The sequence below is a fragment of the Amia ocellicauda genome, chromosome 16 (assembly GCF_036373705.1).
Source record: "Amia ocellicauda isolate fAmiCal2 chromosome 16, fAmiCal2.hap1, whole genome shotgun sequence".
NCBI classification, from domain to species: domain Eukaryota; kingdom Metazoa; phylum Chordata; class Actinopteri; order Amiiformes; family Amiidae; genus Amia; species Amia ocellicauda.
In genome coordinates this window covers 1,235,028-1,257,655 of record NC_089865.1, presented here as the reverse complement: position 1 = coordinate 1,257,655, position 22,628 = coordinate 1,235,028, and the positions used below count along the sequence as shown (strand labels likewise).

General features: G+C 52.4%; 1 protein-coding gene across 5 annotated transcripts in view; it reads right to left on the bottom strand.

Moving 5' to 3' along the window:
- myo1b (myosin IB) overlaps positions 1-22,628 on the bottom strand; it is a 65,285-nt gene that overhangs the window by 38,589 nt on the left and 4,068 nt on the right. For all 5 annotated transcript variants that reach the window (XM_066688322.1, XM_066688325.1, XM_066688323.1 and 2 more), the window contains exons 2-3: positions 12,253-12,396; positions 7,390-7,505 (exon numbers count right to left, since the gene is read on the bottom strand). In XM_066688322.1, coding sequence (XP_066544419.1) covers positions 7,390-7,505; positions 12,253-12,387 — 251 coding nt within the window. In that variant the 5' untranslated portion in view covers positions 12,388-12,396. The remainder of the gene's footprint in view (positions 1-7,389; positions 7,506-12,252; positions 12,397-22,628) is intronic.

Sequence of the window (22,628 nt, the reverse complement as noted above, 5' to 3'; positions counted from 1 at the left end):
AGTGCTTTTATATTCTGAGTTCCGGATGTCTTCCCCCACCAGGACTCACAGGGGTTCTCTGAACTCAGAGAGCTGGTCTATTTTCGTCCCGGCTTCCCTTTGAGCAGTAAAACAGGACCGGGAGGATGTGTCACAGTCTGGCTCGAGCACGAAGGGTTTCTGGGGACTTTTGCAACAGCACCAGAACAATGAAACCATTCAACACAAAATAAAAAATAAATAAATCACAAAAGCACTGGGAGCCCCGTCCACCGCGCACTCGCTCCACCTGCCTGCCTTCAGGGCCGAAAAACCCATCAGGTGACCCGTCGGCTACTCGGCTAGCAGTCAGACTCTGGACAGACGTGACCAGAACAGCCCCCTCTACAGCAGGGGCCGCTCCGGTGTGGTGTCTCTGCGCTATGGGAAAACGGACATCTGCGGCTGCTCGCCACACCCAGCATCCCAACACACAGAGCCTCGACACACACCTCCCATACTCGCTGGCTCTTGGCCGGGGTCTGGGCTCTCTCAGGAAGACACCGGGACCCGTCCCGAGCCGCGGGGACGAGGGGATGAGGGGCAGAACAGACTGCACCAGGAGTCCCCACAGAGCGCGCCTGCTGTGTCGCACACAAGGCAACAAGTCCTCGTGTGTTCAGGATCACACACTCCCTGCAGCTCCCACATCCTGTTTTTCTTTTTAATATAATTTGTATTAATAAAATTTTGTTTCCTAGTTCTGATTTGACCATTTATTTCCCTAGTGTTTTAATTTGACACCGATGCAACATCCACCAGACAACTAACGTGCGATCCAATCCAACAAAGACAACCATTATATACACATCTGTATCACACAGAAGGGCATGAAAATATTGACTCTCAAAGACCAAAGTAACACTTGGCACGGCGCGTCCTCTGACCTCAGCAGAACCCAGAGCTGAACTGCAAAACACCCAGATACAGACACCAAGCAAATAGGTTTTTCAGTCGACGGACACAGCCATTGTGGCCGGGGGGGGTCAGGGTTCAGAGACGCAGCCGGTCCGTTTACCCCTCCACACCGCGACCGGCAGGAAGTGAAGGGGACTCTGGGCTGTCGCTGTGAGCGAGCGAAAGGGCACGACCAACTTCTATAAATAACTGGAAATAAAATAACTGGTCCTGGAAATATCTGTAGCTGCAAAACATGTCCGACGGGCCCAGGAGACCATTCATCGCTCACGATTCAATGACGTCAAGTAAAAAACCCTGGAGGTATTTATTATATTTCACAACCTGAAGGTAAAGAAAAAGAGAAAGTAAAAAGAGAGGAGACAGACAGAAAGCAAAAGCAAAATGATGAAATAATCAAGTGCAGCTCTCTCCAATAATTATATAATAAACTGAGCTCAATCTCAGCTGGTTTCCACAGCCCCGCAGCGGAGGACAGACAGGGTCTCGGGGGGCTGATCTTTTCAAAGGGAGCACCCCTCCAAATAACTTCAGATCAACAGTGCCGGTACCAGACCCTGGACACTCGCCACCGGGGGACAGCGGCCACCAAGCCCCACGCCGCGGTCTCTGAAGCGGACGCTCCTCTCCGTGTCAGCACGTCGGCTCAGCAGCGCCGGATCCCTGAGGAACAGAAGCACCGGCTCTGCACTTCAGTCCTCCCCCGCACGGAGGTGGGCGGCGGGTTTCTGGAGTGCCGACCGCAGCAGGAGAGCTGAAGACGCCCACGTCGGCACCGACTCACGGCTCAGCATCGATTCACCAACAACGTCTGCAGCAGAGCATGAGCGCTCCCTGCACGAGCTGCGCTCAGGTGGGCTGCGCTGAAGCCCCCGACGTTCCCGGCACATTGCAGTCCAAAGTTTAAGTCTGTCTCAATGAGGTTTTATGTCAGTTTGAACTATAGGGGTCCCTGTGAAACCCAACAGGGCTAAAGGCGTCACACAGCAGTGCTTGGCTGTTGCCGGTTGTCAATTAATTGAACCGTAATTGCGCTGAAGGAGCGCGTGGCCGAGATGTGAGAGAGGGACGGTCGCGGCTTCCCAGGCCGGTGTTCTGACCCGAGGGGAATTCGGGGGCAAAAGGCAACTGTTGAGGTTGCAAACAAATCTCCTCTAGAGCTCATTTCACAAAACAGTCAGATATTAGCGCTTATTCTGACGCCTGGCAGCTGAAGAGTTTTGATAAACTGGGCCATGTTAATCTTGATTTGTATTTTGTGTAAAACAACAACATAAAAATAATTTGCCTCGTCCCTTGGTGTGCCCAGAGGGATCGGTCTCTAGCTCTGGGCGGTGGGAGTTCGATGAGGCTTTGTTTCTTCAGCCAACCAGCCAGCAGCCCCCCTGACCTCCACCCCAGCATTAGTGCCGTGGTGATGCAGGCTGCCACTCGCCGGGCGGATTGCTCCCGCTAATGGAGGCCCATCCGATGTGTGCTAATATGGGGATTGGGTTTCTTAAGGGCACCATCTGTCTGCTGGGACCCAGGCGGCCTGATTGGGGGACGGCGACCAGAAGGAATCAAAATATGGAGAGAGAGAGAGAGAGAGAGAGAGAGAGGGTGGTAGGGAATAATCTCTTGGCTCTGTGACAGACACAGGGATGGAAGGAGAGGCTGCCGGCACGCGTTCCCACACTTCTCACCAGCTGTAAACATCACGTAACGTCGGTGTGAGGAGCTGCGATCGGCCTCTTCTGTGACCGTGAAGCACAGTGAGACACGGAGCCTAAAGAGACCGAGCCTCACTCACTGGAGACACACACACCACACGCAAAAAACACCGACTGAACCCGGCGGCGCTGCCACCCTCGGGAGAGCACCTGGCATCAGCTGTCCGTTGGGTATTGAGCGCTCGCTCTCCAAATACAGGCAGACAGCAGCTGGAAACAGAGAGAGAGGGTGGCAGTCGGTCTCTAGCGCCGACGTTTCTCCTCACCTTCCCAGATCCTGCACAACGCCTCAGCTCTGCCTGACGCCAGCAGGGTAAGTAGGGTTCTGAAATGCGTCAAGACGGGCTGAGGTGGCACACCCTGTTCTCCTGGTTCCAGCTCAGCCTCGTGGCGCCGAAGGGCTTTGCCTCCTAGAGCTGGGTGTCGAGTTGCTCACCAGCCCTCGGAGGAGCACACGTTGTTCAGCAAGGCGGGGTCGGGTTCCTGTGCCAGGAATGTACCTGAAGTGCCTAGCATTGCATCACTGCCATGATGCATCATTACTCATCACCACAATTCCTGAGCTGCTGGAGACGTTCGTACTCAATTACTCAATCCTGCCACTATGCGTTTAATAGTTAAAGTCACTCTCTTCTCACCTGGGTCGCTACCTACTGCATTATCAGCCCGCAAGCCCATCGCTTCCTACAGATGCCCGACTCGGAAATGAAATCTGAACCAAATCCCTAAAGATGCTTTCAACTCCAGCCAGATGTCCCGATTCCAAGGGAGGGAGGGGGAAGGGAGAAAAAAAAAAAATCTAAAAGACTCTCTAACCACAGAAATGGGATCTGGCAAGCTGTGCCACAGCTAATTCAAACCACAGGGGAATGAGCATGTCTTCCTACAAGACCTTAGGTATGTGAGGCCGCGGGGCTGTTTTCCATGAGCAGGAACTGCATGTTCTGCCTGCGGTGCAGAAGCATCTGTCGGCCCCGAGCCTGGAGACTCAGCTACAGGCGGCTGGTATCATCTGCAGCCTGAGCCCGTCTCCCTCTGATCTGGAGAAGAATAAGTAATCCTGAACTTGACTCATCCGTGCAGCGAAACCCACAACAATGGGCCGACGGCCTGGAACGAACACCTCATGAAGCCACACGCAGCCAGGAGAAGCGTCTGGATAAGGATGATATCACGGCGTCCCAGACTAAACGCAGTTGTTTTTGTCGCTTGTTTTTGCCCTTGGTGCTGTTGTGTGGGCTTCTCTCGCTCAGATGCTCCTAAAGGCCCCTGACTCCGATTGTGTTCGTCAACTTTCACAACTGGAGGAAACACACGTTCAGAGAATCAGGGCTGCCGCACGGGGCGTGGGGTCAGGGTGCTGCTCCTCTCCCAGACTCCCAACACACCCCTGACCACACAGGCTCCCATGACTCACCCGGCTGCCTGCTGCGTGTACGAGAGCCGGAGGAACCGCGGATTACACGGCGCTAAGTGCTGCTCCCATTCGCCAAGGCCTGCGCGGGGTTAAATGTTTGCAAATGTGTGGCTTTTAATTATTTTTGTACACAAGGCATCTACTTTGATCACCACGGTTTCCCACGGTTTGAATATGCAAGGAGAAAGGTCAGCCCTGGCCCTCGTTTGCTCATTCTTTAATTACACGTTAAATCGGCGACATGTTTAAATGCCTCTCTCTGCGATTCCACAGGCCCACACCACACTCTTCCACAGTTTGCTGTGCTTCTACCAGAGGTCCAGGGAGGCACGGGGGAGCGGAGGGAGAGGGGGATCGCGGCTCGGGCATCAGGTTACCTCAGGGTCATCGGTCACACCGGGACTCTCGGCACAGACACAGCTGGGTTCTGACTCAACCGATGCCTTTGCAAAGAAAAAGTGACGCTCAGATAATTGAATAAGAAAAAACAATACCACCACCAAATCCACCTGACACAAGCAGTACAACTGGATTGCCAGGTCGGTGCAGTTTATTCCCCCGGAAAGTCCAGCGCTTTGTTTATTTAATGATCGCGTGATGAAACGCCTCTGCACCGCAGTCAGATTTGCCGGCCGGGCGCTCTCTCCTCTTGCAGTGAGCGGTTACATCATACAAAGGTTTACACACCGATTCCCTCACAAACCAAGTCAATATTGATCTTCCTCAGACTGAATTTGGTGTTCTTACCACGCAGTCGAAAGCTGAACTTGAAGTTCAACACCAGGAGGAAAAAAAGTCAAGTTTAAATGGGAAACCTTATTCCTTAATCCTACAGATGGGGAACTTCCTTCCCTCCTGGATCAGACCTCATTGCGCTTCCTGTTGACACGGTTTGCTTCCACTTCTACCAAAACAAAGGAGGACTATCTGCTAATCTATTGCCCTGCTTGTTTGCTACCGGACAAACATACAGCAGTGAAATAATAACAATATAAAAATCACGCTAATGAGGCAGAAGACAGACGGGAACAGACACACCGTGCTTAACGGTAACAGAAGACTGACTCACAGCTTGGCCAAATGATGATGATTTTATTATTTTCATCATTGAGGTTTATCTGTCCAATTGCATCGCAGCATCACCCTCCGTTCAGATCCAGGGCTTAAATCTCAACACGGCTACGATACAAAACCGGCGCGGACCCTGATTGAGTTTTAAACTAGGGTTTAGGAGGAGGACGACCCCAATCTCTTGACCGACTCACGCCGATCCCAGCAGACGTATCTGGCAAGGATCGCACTTTCCCAGAACGCACTGCTTTTCTCCCTCCTCCACCCCACCGCCTTCCACACACGTCTGTGGGAGCTGAGCAAACTCCGGGAATCACTGACGAGGCTTGAACAGCTTTTATGAAAGGCAGGGAGACATCAATGAAACTCGACGGCATTTCAGTGCTGGGCCCCGAGGACACAAACCTCTCACCCTCGAACAGCAGCTTAAACAAACCCGCCGCCTCGAGACACAAGTCCTATTGAACATCCAAAGATTTCCGTGAACCACAAATTAGCAAACACTTCAGCCAACTGACATTTTCCACGCATTCAGAGGGGTTAAACACAGAATATATCCCAGGGCTTAGGAGGGCTGACAGTTATCTGCGTCAGGCATGTGCGTCTATGGCTTCCTCACATGACTCCAGCGCTTCCTCGTACACCGGAGAGTGAATGAATGAATCGACACACAATCTCACACGTGTCTCATGTTAGCAGCCACCTATAGACCCCTCTGAAGGCGCCAAGCAGCCCCATGCGGGAGTCTCGGACGCATGGCGACACAGGCCTCGCAGCCGGACGGCCCAGTCACAGATCGATTGGACTAATATGCAAAGCAGCCAGCAAGCTTTCTCACGGCCAATCAGAGGAGTCGTAGCTCTGTGAAACCCGTCATCTCAACACAACCACAAGTACTCAAACTCTGTCACACTCACACTCACACTCACACACACACTCTCACACGTATCACACACAGGCCACGTCCTCTTCCCAGGTGGCACGACACACAGATGAAACCAATCTATACATCATTCAACAAACACAGTCCTAAATTAATGTTTACTGTCGCTCCAGTGCGATGGAACACCCTAATTAAAGGAAAACTAAAGCCTCGTCACCGAGCCACTAGACTCCGGTCGGTAAACATTTCATTTGCGTCGGCTGTGCGAGGGACTCTCTGGCAGGACGGACCACCGTGCCTCCCACCATAAAAAACTTTAGATCAGCTAAAACAGAAAGCAACGTATCGAACGACAGGCTTCAAATGATCACCACAACATAAAAACAAACCAGGTTCACATAACGGGATGAGAAACGGGTCAGAGTAATAATCTCCTTTCAGCATAAACCCACACGCCTACAGAGTGGACAGCCAGACTTCAGCAAGTCCTCGGGCCGCGCGTCTCTCAATGCCTGTTCCCACCGTGACCCGGCTCCGGCTCACCGCGCTGCTGCCACGCCGTCCACTGAGCGCGTCACGTGTTAATTGCAGTGATATGAAAACTGCGGCTGGAAGAGACGGCCTTTCACGGCCCCACGGCAGGGCACTGTGCGCAGCCATTGTGCGTAAACCACTGCGCTCGGCTGTAAATCTCACCGCGCCTGATCCCACCGGGTCCCCGGTAGTGATCACAGAAACAGCTGTCGGAGAAGCTCGACAGAGACCCGTAGACTTTACTATTGTTTTAAAGGGGCTGGGGGGGGGAAACCAGGCTCTGTGAAAGGACTGAAAGACTTGGCACCCCCAGGTGGAATTCACACACAGCAGGCACGGACGCTCGCCTGCCCCAGCCCAGCCACTCCCCTCCGCCCGGCCCCCAGACCAATAAAAACATCATACAGGAAAAACGCTAACATCCTCTTCCTCCCAGCAAGCCAAAACCAACAGCTGGACACATCTGTCCTTCTGGGACCCTCCATCATTGCTACCGCAGCCCCCGGCCCCTCTGGATGCAGCTGGGGAGGGGGTGCCTGCCGTTAAGGGGAAGCTGATTGTGTTGTAGTGGGAAAGGTACTGTAGTGGATACTGTAGTTTACTGCACAAGGCAGACATTTTAAGGTATAGGGCTGTATTGTAGGGTGTAGTTTAATCAAAACACACAAACATGACCAAAAAGAATTATAAATGGTAAGACGGGTGTGATTACTACTCAGTGGAGCAAAAAGGGAAGCACTGGAACGGGATTCACGCTCTCTCTCCTCGACTTCCACCATTAGAAAGACACACACAGATACGCACACACACACACACATGCACGCTTCTCCACTCACATGTGGGGGCTGAGCTCGTAGAAGTTCCTGTTGCGATACTCCTCCACCTTGTCTGGCGTGTAGATGGGCAGCGATCTGTAGGGGTTCATGGAGATCACCACGCTGCCGATGTAGGTCTGGGAGGGAGACAGAGGATAGAGTGAGACAGCTGGACACCACTGGAGCACAACTGGCACAGCTGTTAAAAAAGCATGCAAACGAAAACCACCACAAACTTCTGCCAGGCTCAGGGGATGAATAATGAATGTGTCAAATGACCGTACAGGCACTGGTACTAAAGTGTCCCACAAAGGCTTTCAGTGACATTGAGCCACAGCAGGACAACTCTCTGAACCAAGGACGGTCACTGCATGTCATTCAGGGCTATAGTTAATTGTGGACTTCATCTGTGTGAAACCTATGTGGCCAGGCTTTTTGAAGTGCAATAAAGTGGTAATTAATAATAGTCAATATAGAAACAAACCAGTAATTAGTGCAGAAACATGGGAGAAGCCAAGGACAAAACGCAACAGTGGGACACTTGGACAGTTACTCAACGGGGTCTCAGTTTGGGGACAATTCCACAGCTCACACTTTTCTTGATGTTTTTACATTTCTTCCTCTAAAACGTTTTGTTTGTCTCTGTGGCGAAGGGGCACTTGGGCGAGACACTCGTGTTCGGAGCCGCCAGCTCGACAAGCATCGCATCACAGCGATGGAGCAGCCGGCTGGCACACCAAGGCAGGCCTGTCATCCCGTGTTAGCACACAGGGACGGGCTGTGGGTCTGTCAGCACGGCGCCTGCAGATCCGCTACAAAAAACTGGGACAACCTGCGCAGTCCTCTCCTTAGCGCCTCGATCCTGCGGCGTCTAGAATAAACACGGTGAAGTAATACTCAAATGATCTGCACTGACGTCTGGCAAAGCCGGCTGCCACAACCACACAGCCGTACTAATCACCAACCTAGAAACCTCGAGTGAGCGAACGGGCATAAATAAAACTCTCGTCTTTATCACGTACAGTTCTGGGCTCCACACTTCAAGAAAGATATCGCTGCTCTAGAGGCAGTTCAGAGGAGAGCAACCAGACTTATTCCAGGTCTGAAGGGAAAGTCCTACTGAGAGACTGAGGACCTGAACCTTTTCACCCTGGAACAGAGGAGACTACGTGGGGACTTGATCCAAGTCTTCACAATCATGAAAGGCATCGACCACATCAAACCAGAGGAGCTTTTCCAGATCAGCAGGGACACACGCACCCGGGGACACACATGGAAATTGGGCTTCAAGGCATTCAAGACAGAAAACGGGAGACACTTCTTCACACAGAGAGGCGTCACAATCTGAACAAACTCCCCAGCGATGTGGCTGAAGAGACAATTTGGGAACATTCAAAAACAGACTGGATAGGATCCTTGATCACTTAGTTATTAATGGACACCAAACGAGCACGATGGGGCCAATGGGCTCCTCTCGATTGGACACTGTATCATGTTCATGATCAGCTGGCACAGAAAGCAGAATCCAGTCTCAGTCCATCTCTGCCCGTCTCTCACTGAGCCACGCCTGGGCAACGGCACACTTCACCGCTGTTTCCCCGCGGTGGGAATTCCTGGGTCGTGTTCAGGCATGTGAGACGGAGGAAGACATTCCAAACTCTGATAACAAAAAGCAAAAATGCCAGGAATCCTCAGAGCCGTCCTGCGATCTCCCCGTGGGTCCCGGGGCTGGTTTCTGGTATGAGATGGACGGCTGAGTTCCACTGGTTAGAAAGATGGCAACTGAGGATCCTCAATGCTGTCCCCCGGCCCCTTGTTTATTCTGGACCCAAGTTTCCTTGGGGGAAGTGGGTGAGAAAGGATGAAACCCCTTCCCACTCCACCCCTCATGATGCAGGGCGATGCGCTTCTCAGAACCTCAGCAGACAGACCGGTGACACACAAGCCACCAAGCTCAGACGCCTGCAAGAGTGGCTTTACTTCCCCTGACCAGGAGCAGTGTAAGACCCCCGACCCCCTGTGTGTGAAGGGCTGGTCTCATCCAGGGCGGTGGGGCTTGGGTGCTCAGATCGATGCCTGAGAACCGACCATTCCCCCGCATCCTGCAACGCTTGTGTAGCTTAACTCAAAACTGCTGAACCACTTAAAAAAAAAAGCCCTGGAATCCATCCTGTTCCAGACTTGCTCACATGTGCGAGACCAAAGCACACGCAGACTGCAGTACGTCATGAACTTCCTCCCTTTCAAAGTGTTGCCATATGTTCAAGAAGATACGTAACTTCTTTGCCGGAGACATGAGGAGCGAGAGAGAGAGAGAGAGAGCGAGAGAGCGAGAGAGCAGCCCAGACACAGAGAAAGGCAGGAGGCATCCCGGCAGAACCAGAACCCGCCTGCTCTCTCACGCTGTCCAGGTTACATCAGCGGCCAGAACTCTGCAGAGATCAGGGCTTTCCAAGCAGAGGCTAAAAATATATACACACATACTGGGGCTTTGGGGTTTAGTTTTTTTAATTATAATACATTTAAAAACTCAAAGGGCTGGATTCACAGGAGGGAAACTCATTCACCTGGAGAGAGAGAGAGAGAGAGAGAGAGAGGTGCCAAGTAACCCTTAAAAAGCGGTCGTGAAGAATTGCTCTCCTCTTCTCTCTCGCCAGGTGAATCAGTCTCCCTCGCTTCCTCCCACTCCAGCAGGCTGAGTAATCCACACCGCCTCACCTCTTCACAGCTGTTCTGCAGTTTTTTAATTTTAAATAGCCTCAGAGCAGGGAGAAGCACCGGCAGAAAGAGAGAGAGAGCAGCAACACGCCGGTCCAGTCAGAGCCCAGCCCGACACGGGGGTGATCAATACAGCAAGACGCTCAAGTGTCAGCGCGGTGAGCCGCCCGTCTGTATTACACAACACCGAAGTCTCGGGCCGAGCTGTGTTTATTCAGGAAAGGGCTCTGGGTACAAAGTCCAACACTTCAGTTTTGCATAACGCATCCCTGCCAATGAAATGAGCCTGAATTGCAAACCCCCGGTAAATCGTTTACGGCCAGGCGACAATAAACTGGCACGGCTTCCAATAAACACAGAGACACTTCCTCGATACACCGGCCGGGACGGGTCTCTCCAGGCTGACTGAGGACTTTATGAACATTAATCCAAACAACCAAAATGGATGTTTATTGATATTGCACCTTCATCCCGAAGCAGAATGTTTAAAGAATACAATAGTTTTAATAAAGGGGAAAACCCCTGAAGCCCCCCATCTTGGGTACAGGCACCACGGTTTGAGACCCCAGGTCCGTGACCCGCTCTCACTCGGCCCGCGTGCTCGTAACAGTTCCAAGTCCAGGGACTTTGCGCCAGTGCAGGAGATTGCACGGCGGGCTGACTGGTGCCGATGTGTATAGAGAGCCACACTGTTGTGCCCCGGGGTGCCAGGCCTGACACCTGACATAGATGCCCCCCGGATCCCCACTGAACAGACACTCTTTCACCGCAGACTGTGACATCATTTTCACTGGTGTCGCACAACCCCCCCACCCCACGGTCCGCGCGGACGGGCAGAGAGGAGGCCGGGTTTGTTTTGTGTCGGCTGGCGGCACTATCTACTGCTTTGATCTCCGCGCTGGAACAGGCAGGACTTGTACAACCCACGCGAGTCCAGCCAATTAGCCCGGCTACGATGTCACTCGAGCATTCGAAGAACCGAGAGAGAGAGTTGAGAATGGGTTTCTCATGACTGTTTTCATGTTTTCACTTCATTCTCCTCTGGGACATTGCCAACTTTCCTTTCAGGCGCTGTCATCGCCGCAGAAGTGCACATTACCGAAACTGCGGGGCAGAGACTGAATCGAAACTGCTGTTAAAAGTAAGTGACGCAACAATAAACAACTCGAAAAAGAAGTGAATGAGAAGAATCCAATTCCGCCAGACCAAATGTTTTTCAATTTGCGACCGGCTGTTCTTTCGTGTTACTCTTTTTCGTCTGTTACTCTTGCCAACAGAGGATGATACTTATCGCCGTGCTGATCCTCCAGGTTGATACCACAGAGACACGGGTTGTTTGCGCTGCTGCTGTCAACACCGGCACCTGAAATTACAGCCATGGCCGCCCGCGCAGCGCGGCTCCGTCACATAAACAGTGCTGGTCTAAGCCCGACTCCCCGGTGACTGGCATCTGCACCAACTGGTCTGGACCGCAGGGGAGGCGAGGGGCGCGGGGAGCAGGGCCGGCCCGGCGCGGCGCAGCCTCACAGCACCCCACTGCAGCGGCCCCGCCTGGCGCCGAGCGGGAGTCACGATGGCCCGGCGCGATTACATTCCAGAGCCGAGGTCTGCGGGCGCTGCGGTCACGCCGAGACACTCTGCGGCGCTGCCTCCGCGCGTCAGCGATGAAGAGGAAGGAGGAGGATTGTTTGTATAGAATTGGGGCCTGCCAATGGAGAATGAGCAGCTTGGAGTCCCGGGAGCTTAAAGCCAGACACAGTTCTGGTGAGAGCAGCGGCGCAGAGAGAGTCACTGACGTCTCTGGGGTGGGGTGGGGGGGGGAGGACTGCTCCTGTAGCAGCCCTGCCAGCTTCCCTCAGGGGGCACAAACGTCTATCAGGGGGCATGAGCACAAGCACAGACACACTGGAGGCCTTCCAAGCCTGGGCTTCAGCACACAACGGGAATCGCTTTGTTGTTTTCCAGCTGAGGGGGAGAGCGAGGCACTGGTTTCTCTTTTCTGTGCCAGTGTTGTCAGTCACTCAATCAAACCCATAAAAACATCACAGTTCGGTTCAGAGCCAATGTTGCTGGGGAACAAAAATCTTTAAATATAGCAATCCCCCCGGACGCATTTGGCTTCGTTTCAGAGAGGCCGAGAGGTGAAAGAAAGAGGGAGAAACTCACGTAGATCTCATTGTGGTCGAACCGTTTCTTGAGGTTCTCGATGAAGGAGTCCTCGGACAGCGGCTCCAGCAGCACCATGTCTCCCACGCCGATCATGTTGTCGAGAAGCGACGTCTTCACCTCCATCTTGGACATGATTCCCCCCTGAGAGCAAACAAACAGAAACATGTCAACAGGGCAACACACCCTACACACCCAGACACCATAATCAGCTCCAGCTTCAACTGCTTATCCACGGAGACGAGGACGAGGTTGTTGTTTTACCGCCTGTGTTTGCACGTGTATGTATGTGTGTGTGTGTGTGTTTGTGTTTGCATGTGAGTATTTGATAAGAACTCTGGCCCTTTTCCTGTGAGGCACCGACCCCGACTGCCTGAGAGATGGATCCCATTAGCGACGAACTCGAGGAGCCAAACACTTGACTGCTTCTCGGCACAAGTCTCTAGAGTGCGATGTTGAGACGCCCACCATCATACGTTCAAAAACGATAAACAGCAGAAGCTGCAAAGGTTGCGTGCCTTGTGAAAAAATTGTAAAAGACAGATGGATGCTGCTGTATTAACCCCTCTGGGGATTTTTACTTGTTTTTAAAGAGCTGCTGGAAACACAATTGTATTAACCATTCCAAACTGATCAGTTTGACTTTGCTTCCAGTCACTATTCAAAACTAACCCACTATGCAAAACGCACCACCACCGCAGGGAAGGGGAGGCGTCTCACAGTGTGTCCTCAGATTGGGAGGCATGGAGGCTGCCGGTGCGACTGTCAGACTCGCAGCCTGGCCCCTCTACCTGGGACGCAGGGCAGGACGGTGCCCCTCCGTCCCTCCCAGGACACAGACGGCAGAAACCACAGTTTGCGGCACAAAGCACATTGCTGTCGACTGCACATTTTCACCACACGTATCACTAATCCCCCGCTGCAGTGCGTGGGATAAAGCCCGGCCCTGCAGGCATTCATGCCGCGACACGGGCCTTTGTGCCCCCCTGGGGTCTCTCAATACCACGGCACCATGGGGCCCCCGATGGCACCATACGCTCACTGCCTATTGTTGGGGCTCCCAGCTGCCGGTTTAAACCTGTCTCTCTCCCTCCCTCTCTCTCTCCATCTCTGTCCCTTTCCCTCTCTCTCCCCAGAAGCCGTGCTCAGCCGTTTATTTCTCCGAGATGTGTTCAGACTCAGTTGATTAAAACCAAACACTACATCTCTCGCTTTTCTTATTCATTTGCTCCTTTGTTCGTGAGGAAACTGCAGTCCAGCTCCAAACATCATCAACTGCAGCTGCGTTAATTAAATCTCTAACCCATTTATTTAAATCAGTTATTTGAAATAGAGAGTTACAAGATTAAAGTTACGGGCTGTAGTAGCATTACTTTACAAAAACTGCACTTTGTATAACATCTGACACAGATTACAGGGAAACAAAAGCTAAACATACAGCCTTAAATGCTGTGTATAGATCTGATGCTAATCATCTTTTACAGGTCATTTGAATGTTTAAAACAAAACATATTTAATTCTGTGACCCACTGTCCCCTAGAAAACAAAACCCAATATGTGTCGAATGTGTGTGAATGCTTTAAAGATGTGTGCCGGAACAGTCTGTGCCTCTCTTTACAGCTGAGGCTTGATCCAGTCAGCAGGCTGAATTACGACCGATTCATGGGTTTTATTGTGTTTCTACTTGTTGCCCATTGTCAGGGCTGCTTTAAAGCTGTGGTAGTCTAACTGGGGCCACACCGTGCCTCCGGGGCCCCTCAGAAGGATTCTGTTACTTAGCAGACGCCCGAATGGATGGTGACTTACAATCGTTACAGTATAGCACGTTATTTGTACATCCAGTTACTGTTTACACAGCTGGGTTTGTACTGGAGCATTCTGGGTACAGAGCCTAAGGGTAAAGCAGCAGTGCCCCTCACCTGGCACTGAACCCACTGAACCTCCTGAAGCCTCACCCCTCTCCCCACACTGCCACCCCGTCCCCAGAGAGAGACCCAGCTATGCCCAGCTGTCCGAGCGGACACTCCTCCCCCAGGATTCGGGATTCTTCCCATTATCAGTTTGAACCCTGACGGGGACGGGGCTGTGAAGGAATCAATCACGTACGGCCGTCTCGGCGAGGCAGAGCGGCACAACAGAGCCCCACGCTCTGGCGGAGGATAAAAGCTGCCGAGGTCAGAGCACCACACCAGCGCCAAGGCTTCCTGCGCCTGAGAAAGACCACATCTGGACGACTCGCAAACCCCCCGCATCCTCGGCTGCCCGTCATTAGAAAGCTCTTTGCTCGGAGGACAGGCCTTTATTTACCAACCCCTGTGTGGCGAGCTCTTGCCCGTGGTTAAATTATCCTCCGAGTGCCGGTACATCTCTGCAAACACAGAGCTGGTGAGCGGCTCCATCAGACAGCGTTTGCACCGCCACCGAACCCCAGCCGGCAGCTGGTACGAGTCGGGGGAGCCCGTGTCCCGTAGGGGGTCCGGGGCCCCAGTCACTGGCAGGTTACACAGCAGACAGACAGACAGACACCGCCGATAATAGGGGGTTTATTTATTCTTAAACAGAAAACCCTCCCGGCAAACTCAGCTGCCAAATCAAATAGAAGGAAGCATTTGTTACAGAGGGGGGGAAGAGAGAAAGAAAGAAAGAGAGAGAGAGAGAGAGACAGAGACACTTCTACCCTAGGGCAATGGTTTCCAATTGCAGACTCTTTCGTTGCGTGTTGAGTGAATTAAACCTCGAACTCTGAGGTGCGAACTCTGATGAGGCTCCGCTCGAACCGACAAGGAGTTGATGTGATGATCTGCCGCATAACCAGGTCCACGGCCCGGGACCCCAGATGAGACCGGGGCCGGGCCGGGGGGGCAGTAAGCACACCGGGGGCAGGTCCGTCAGCGCAGGTGGATTATCGTCCGCAGATAAAGCTTAATCTAGCAGAATGTAGATCACGGCGCTATTAAATATATTGGCCCACAAACACTGCAGCGCTTCAGTGCGTCATATTTTGAGCATTATCCCCTAATATGTTTAGAATTATGATTATAATGATAATGATGATGATGATGATGATGATGATGATGATTATAGCAGGGCTGGATGGGAACAGATGTTAAAAGAGTTCCCTGGAAAATCACATGAACACAGATGCATTGTCACCAGGAGGACACGGTCAAAGCACCCAGCAGGGAGGGGGTTAACAGTTGTTCAACGGGGGCGTCTTTGCTGTTTTTTACAGGAGAAAGCTAGGGGGGGAGGGACACCTAAAAGCCACTGGAGGAGCAACAGGTCTTAATAAACCACACACACATACATACACACACAACGCCAGCGCTGTGTCCCCAGGGTCCGTTCCGGCGCAGACAGAGACCCCATTCAACAGCACTGCCCTCGCTTCTCCATAAACAAACCGACTGGCAGACTCAGAGCAGCGGGGGGGGGGGGGGGGGGTTAACACCTCAGTGTGAAGCCTGGCTCTTCTCCTGACCCCGAGGGGGAGGGAAGCGTAATTGACCGGAGGACCAGCCAATCGGGAGCCGACATTCCAGGCATTCTGTCGTCCTCCGGCACTGAGGGGGATCGAGTCGGCACGCCCTGCCCCCCCCCCGGCACCGGCTGCCAATCACAGTCCCAGACAGGATGCGGCACACAGCCTGCACTCTAGCACCCTGGGGGGCAGGTGGCAAAGGTCACATGACCACCCCAGAGCTGAAGTGTTCGCCGGCCAGGAACTCACACAGATGAGTTCATTTCCTCCGTTTTATAAATACAGACGGAGGAGAAGAGAAGGGGAAGAACGTGATTCCATGAGCTCGTGCTGAAGAGACTCCCAGAAACATTCAGATGGTTATAGGAGATTTATTAATTGATTGACTGATTGATTGATTGATTGACTTTAAACAACACATGCCGCAGTGAATTCATGCCCATGTTTAAGTGCTATAAAGCGGCTGTTCACGGACCATCTTATTTGAGAGAAAGCACACATGTGCTCACAACACAAACACAGACACACACCCATTAGAGAAACTAAAACTCTCGTCTGCTGCGCTGCATGGCTCAGGGCCCTGTATTTGTGTTGGGTCGGTAGTGAACGGACCCCCCTGGCACCCAGGCTTCATTATTGCTGTGACCCGACACACTAAGCCCCTCGCCCCGCAGTCCGCAGCTTTTCACTTTTCCTTCTCAGCAGCCAGCAGCGGCCCGGGCTCAGCAGGTCTGTTATTGCATGTTTCGGGAAAGCTTTGCTCCGCGACAGCAGGGAGTGCGTTCTTGTTTTCTCTGCTTCAGTCGGATTTTGTTCAGTTTGTAAATGTAAGCGATTCTGTCATCCCAAGAAGTCCCCAAGACATTCAAATTGGTCAAATCCTCAAAGAATTTAAACAGAACGCTGTGTAGCCGACGTGCAGTTCTCTCTTGGAGACTAATTGTCAAAACACGTGAACCCTGAGGGGGTTTAACCACAGAACCCACGCGGAGGAAGAGAAGTCCACCGAAACCACAGAAAATACATTTGGAAATGTTCACCGAGCAGCCGAGTGACTGTGCCTCTACTCAGCACACCAACAAATCCACAGCCTCTGAAAAGAAATACATAAAATAAAATAATGATATATATACACTAAGAACTAAACCCCCTTGTGCATTAGTGCATATAGATTATATACATACATACATACATACACACACTATTATAAAGAGAGAGAGATGAAACTCTCCTTCTCACAGCTAGACAACGTACACACACACAGACACGGTCAAACAGGAGAGTAAGCGTGTTCATCAATGCGTGTCTCCAGTATAGATCCTACGTGTGCCTCGATACAGCGCAGCAGAAAGATTTGAGGGGATTTAGGTCTTTCACACAGGGGTACGGATCGCCATTCCTTAATTAATACTTTGGCACTTTTAGATTTAATAATCATCACAAAAAAAGACCTGATTTATAATCCCAGGATTATAGACCGACGGAAAACAGATATTTTTAGAACCGGCACCGTCGCTTTATAATGGTGCATTTTGTGCTTCTATATTCAATAGTAATTAATAACTGAGATCACAGCGCCCGCACAACACTCGCTCCCCAACCGGCGCGGAGCCCCGAGACTGGCGCCGCTCCAGAGAGTAACACTAGCCTGTATTTCCATAGTAGCGCAAGAAGAGAGAACAACCTGGACGGGAGCCAGGAGCTGATTTCCATGTCAGACCACAGTTTAAACCCGAGCTGAAGCACTCACAAGTTCATTATTTCACGCCTGGGCCTTTGCCGAGATCCCTCCTCCGACACGGATGTGAAATGAAGTGACCTGGGAGGGGGCCGGGGGTCTCACAGCAGTAACACACACATGCCAGGCCTTGTCAGGACCCGAGGGCCACAGACACCTATTAAGTGTCGGCTTTCTTGTCCTGAACGTTTGAGCAAATACCAGCCTTAAGCCTTGTGTCAACAGTGTGTGTATAGCACTGCGACGGCCAGCCAAGCAGAGCAGGTGTGCGGCACATCAGACGACCAGAAGTGCTGGATAGACACGTCGAGGCACTCAGGTTTTGCTCTGTACCTTTGTGCGCTCAAAAGAGAAAATGAAAAGGTAGTTTTCTAATGGTTACAGAAAGAGAGAAGGGGAATTCCAGGCCCCCACATTCAGAGAACAGCAGTAAGGCCTGAATCGGGAAGCTCAGACCTGGCAGGTGAGGTGTTGAGCTGAAGTTCAGAAGCCGTAGTCGCTCCGCCTGATGAACGCTAAGTCACTAAGTCACCCTGCGCTGGGCCAACTCTGCCACCGCAACACCCGAGACACCTGGACCAGCGCAGCTATCCGTCTCTGCGCACCAGCAGCAGAAACATGAGGTTTTTCTCAAGGTCAGCCATATTCGGTCTATTATTGTCCCGATGACTTCAGCAGAAAGCAAACAGCCCTGACTCACCGGCCGGCCGCGGTGAAACCTGCTCATTTTCCACAGCCGTGACACTGTGTGCTCACTGCTCACGACACGCCGGTATTCCCCTCGGTGCCGATCTCTTACTTTGGCCCGGTAATGAAACAGGATTTAGACTCGCACAGGAGCCCGGCGGTGCCAGAACCAAGGGGGAGACACAAGGTGGGCGGGGCTTCTGCTTTTCCTGCTGCTTGGCTCAAACTCGCTCAGCTTGCATATATGTAAATCTCTCTTCCCTCAGGGTGGTTCGTTTTACATTTTGCACTACTTGCAATCCTCTGAAATCCTTTAACGCGAAGCACAAGCTAGACAAAACCCATAAGACCTGGCCTCCAGCCCCAAGTGACGCCGAGAACGCTTTCCCATCGCATCGCCATCCCGGCTTTAGACTCGGGATCGAGACTAGGTTAAGCCACTCTTCCAGCTGAAATACATTCACCGGCAACGTGCTTCACTCGTGGGCCGGCCTGCCGAAGCTGACGTCACCCACGACTCCTGAGAGAATCAAAGGTCTGCTCTGGTGCCCGTCACGTTTTCACCTCGCTAAGCAAACGCAGGCACTGAATGGCCTGAATGGAACAGCAGCCCCTTCCACGGGCCCCATGTCTCTCCGGGACCTCAGGGCTCAAGGTCCACAGATAACGTGTGCCATCACAGCCCTGGGGGGGGCTCTTTCTGCACCGAGGGTCTCCTGCCGTTTCCTTGGCAGAAACAACCCTTTCTGCCCGGAGCTGCGATGGGAGTGGGACTGCGATGAATCAGCAGCCGCTGGGGAACAATAGCCTCCCACCTCTGTTCCTTATGAAAAGCTTTTTGCACTCAGTTGTCAAACTGCAGAGACGGGGTTTAGACAGGAGAGAGGCTTGACTGTTTCGTTTATTGAGACAGAGGCCTCTTCTTTCCATTTCCATTCCTTCAACCGCGTGGCGTCAGTAAAGACCGGCACCGATCTGCAGGCTGCGAGGGGGTGGCCAAGAACAGCTCTGCTCCTCTTAGTGGGAGCCGGTCTGGTGCCGACAAGACGTTCGGGGGTCCAGACTGCCCCCACAACCCCCTGTCCCCAGCCCCCCCATCCCCAGTCCCAGCCCCGGGGTACAGATGGATGTGCTGAGCACTGGAGTGGAAAAGCGCTCCTCTAATCCCCCGCTCTGGCTCGGGGCCTGTATTGACAGAGTATCCCGCCCCGCCTCCCACTCCCAGCGCCGCTCGCTCATTTCCCTGCTTTTTACCCCCCGCCGGGCCAGCCATCCCCCCCCAGGCCCGGCATATTGTGGCCGACCAGGACTTAAAGTGCCTGGTAATTGTGTGCGTGCTCAGCAGCGTGTCAGCACACCCCACCCCCCCCGCCACGGAGCCCCTGCTGACCGACACCAGGCTGCTCCTGCCCAAACTCATTACACACACAGAGACAGAGACAGAGAGAGAGAGAGAGAGAGATGCACAGAGACAGAGAGAGAGAAAGAGATGCACAGAGACAGAGATAGAGAGAGAGAAAGATGCACAGAGACAGAGACAGAGACAGAGAGAGAGAGAGAGAGAGAGAGATGCACAGAGACACAGAGAGAGAGACACAGAGAGAGATGCACAGAGACACAGAGAGAGAGACACAGAGAGAGATGCACAGAGACACAGAGAGAGAGACACAGAGAGAGATGCACAGAGACACAGAGAGAGAGACACAGAGAGAGATGCACAGAGACACAGAGAGAGAGACACAGAGAGAGAGATGCACAGAGACACAGAGAGAGAGACACAGAGAGAGAGATGCACAGAGAGAGATGCAAAGAGACACAGAGAGAGAGATGCACAGAGACACAGAGAGAGAGATGCACAGAGACACAGAGAGAGAGACACAGAGAGAGAGATGCACAGAGACACAGAGAGAGAAATGCACAGAGACACAGATGCACAGACAGAGAGACAGAGATAGGTTCCTTGGGAGCATGATTTTATCATAATTAAATTAAATCAAACTCACAAAACAGCACGGAGGTATTATTCTAGTGGAGAAATAAGTTATTAAAAAGTAAGAAAGGGAAAAAAGTAACTTCAAATCATCTAATTGACACACTTTTGAAAACAGCAGAGATAATGGCTGTTCTGTAGAACAGGATCGTTTCCTGCCGCTCGAGAGTGTTCAGACGCCCGTTCCTTCCCGATGGTCTGACTGGAATGTAAGCGCCGAGTTACGACCAATTACAGTCAGTAATTACTGCAGGAACCGCCGGAGCGCAGCAGCTGCTCTGGGTTTCTGTGCACGGTTACAGACGCACTAAAATAGGCCAGAAATATAAAGATCGAGTGTGAGAGGGGAGAATCAATAGAAAGGAGTCAGCAAAACACCTTAACCACACAGTGCAAACAGAGAGAAAATAAAGAAACCTTCCCAGGGAAATAACACACACTCACACTCCCCATTTCATTTATAACCAGCGGTCCAGCCGGGCCCTGGGGTGGGTTTTTAAACACTGTGCTCAGATAAACACCCCTCACACCTTCGGCTTTGTCAGCTGAAGCTGTGACACAACATCATGCAGCCCCTCACTCCTCTATTGACTCTACAGATCCACACAGAGGACAGCACTCCTGGTTCTGATCCACTGTGTGGTTCTGATCAACAGTGCGGAAGAGCTGCGTTTCTGTAAGAGCACCGCAGAGGAAGTCCTTACAGACGCTCGATGGCTGAACACCTTGAGGAAGAAGGGGGAGCTAATTTGTTAATTTTGGTAAATAATTGCCTCGTTTAAGGAAGCCAAGAGATCGGGCGAACCGAAGGCTGGCGTTCCCTGTGACCCGCGTCGACCCGGGCCAGGGCAGGACGTGCGGACGGAGAGATCGCTGCCGTCAGGGAACACAGGAGGCAGTTAAAAAAAAAGGCAAAAAAAGATCTCGCCCCCTTGGCTCCGTCAGGACTTGTTAATATTTGACATGAAACCATAGCCTTTATTGCCAATATAACTGAAGGCCTCAGAATGAGTCAACAGGAAACTGGCGGGGGGCCAGGCGTGGTTTAAGGATGGCGTTTGAGACGTTTTCCAAGGCAAACCACCGCTGGGCCGCACCGAGCGAGTCTCCCGGTCTAGAGAGTCCGGACTGACTCCTCGCAGCGCCGGCGTCTCCGCCCATCATTACACCGACCAGATCACCAGCGCGTCAACGTTAGAGCGCCGTCCCTCGCTGCTTCCTCCCGTGAGTCAAGAGACGAGAGAGAGCAGCAGCAGCAACAGAGTCCGCCTGCCAAGGGGCGAAACTCCGGCTCCTGATATAGGGCATACCTGACAAGAGAGGCCGCCCGGACAAGAGAACTGCAGCGGGTTTCTGTTTTATTAGCGTCGCTGTTTTTGCCCTGTGGAAACTTTTGTATCAAAAAATACTAAGAGAAATACTAAAGGGACCACCGTGGGGAAAAGTATAATAATAAAACGGGCTCCCCCAATTGCCCCGAGCCCCACACCGCTCACACAACAAGCCCGTCTGTGTCGAGCGGCTCACGCGGCGCTCCGGTCCGAGTCCGCAGCGCAAGGAGGAGGAAAAAAGGAAAGTTCACGAAGTGCTGAAACACGAGAGCCCGTCCTCAACACCGCGACAGACGCCGCAAACGCCGTTGAAACAGCAGCGGCGGAGTGAGAGCCGGTTCACACAGCTCTACACTGCAGGGCTGAGAGAGAGAGAGAGAGAGAGAGAGAGAAACCCCCCAGACACACAGGGCAGCAATTAGACTTCAGTGTAAAACATAAACACTGAGCAACGCAGGGAGACGACCTGCCCCCCCCCACGCACACACCAAACAGACAAACCTGTATTTCACATGATCACAATCACTGTTTTTATCCTCTACAATACCAGCAGCCGGAGAGAGGGAGAGAGGGAGAGAGGGGGGATGGGAAGGGATAAGTCCTGGTTTTGGGTTTCACTCGGTCTGTGATTACTGCAGTCAAACTGTGCTGCACAGCGGCTGAACTTTGACCCCCCACCCCGACTGAATAGTTAAACTGTAAACAGAAAAGTAAACATTTCCGTTGTTTCTCTGTATATATATAGGTCTGTCTGCCTATTTCAAAACTCAATGACTGTCCTCCAACAGTGTTCTCCGGCTCTGTCCACTGTAGTCCGGCTTCGACCGGCTGAGTGGTGTGCGTGTGCAACAAAGGCAGAAAAATCACCGGGGGGGGGTAAAGAAAATGAAATTAAATCCGATGTTTTTCTACCCTGAGAAGCTACAGGTTAATTCGAGACGTTCAGGGTGTGGCAGCGTGTTGAGAGTCCCGCTACACCCTGGTTGCAGTCAGAGTGTCACGAGCGAGGGACGACAGGGCTGTCTCACCCCGATCCATCTGGACCGATTTCGGCACAACCCGGGTTCAATGCCACTCAGAGGCTCCAGACAGAATCCCACGGACACGAGAAAGACGTTCAAACTGCCTTTTCTTTCCCTTCACCCGTGC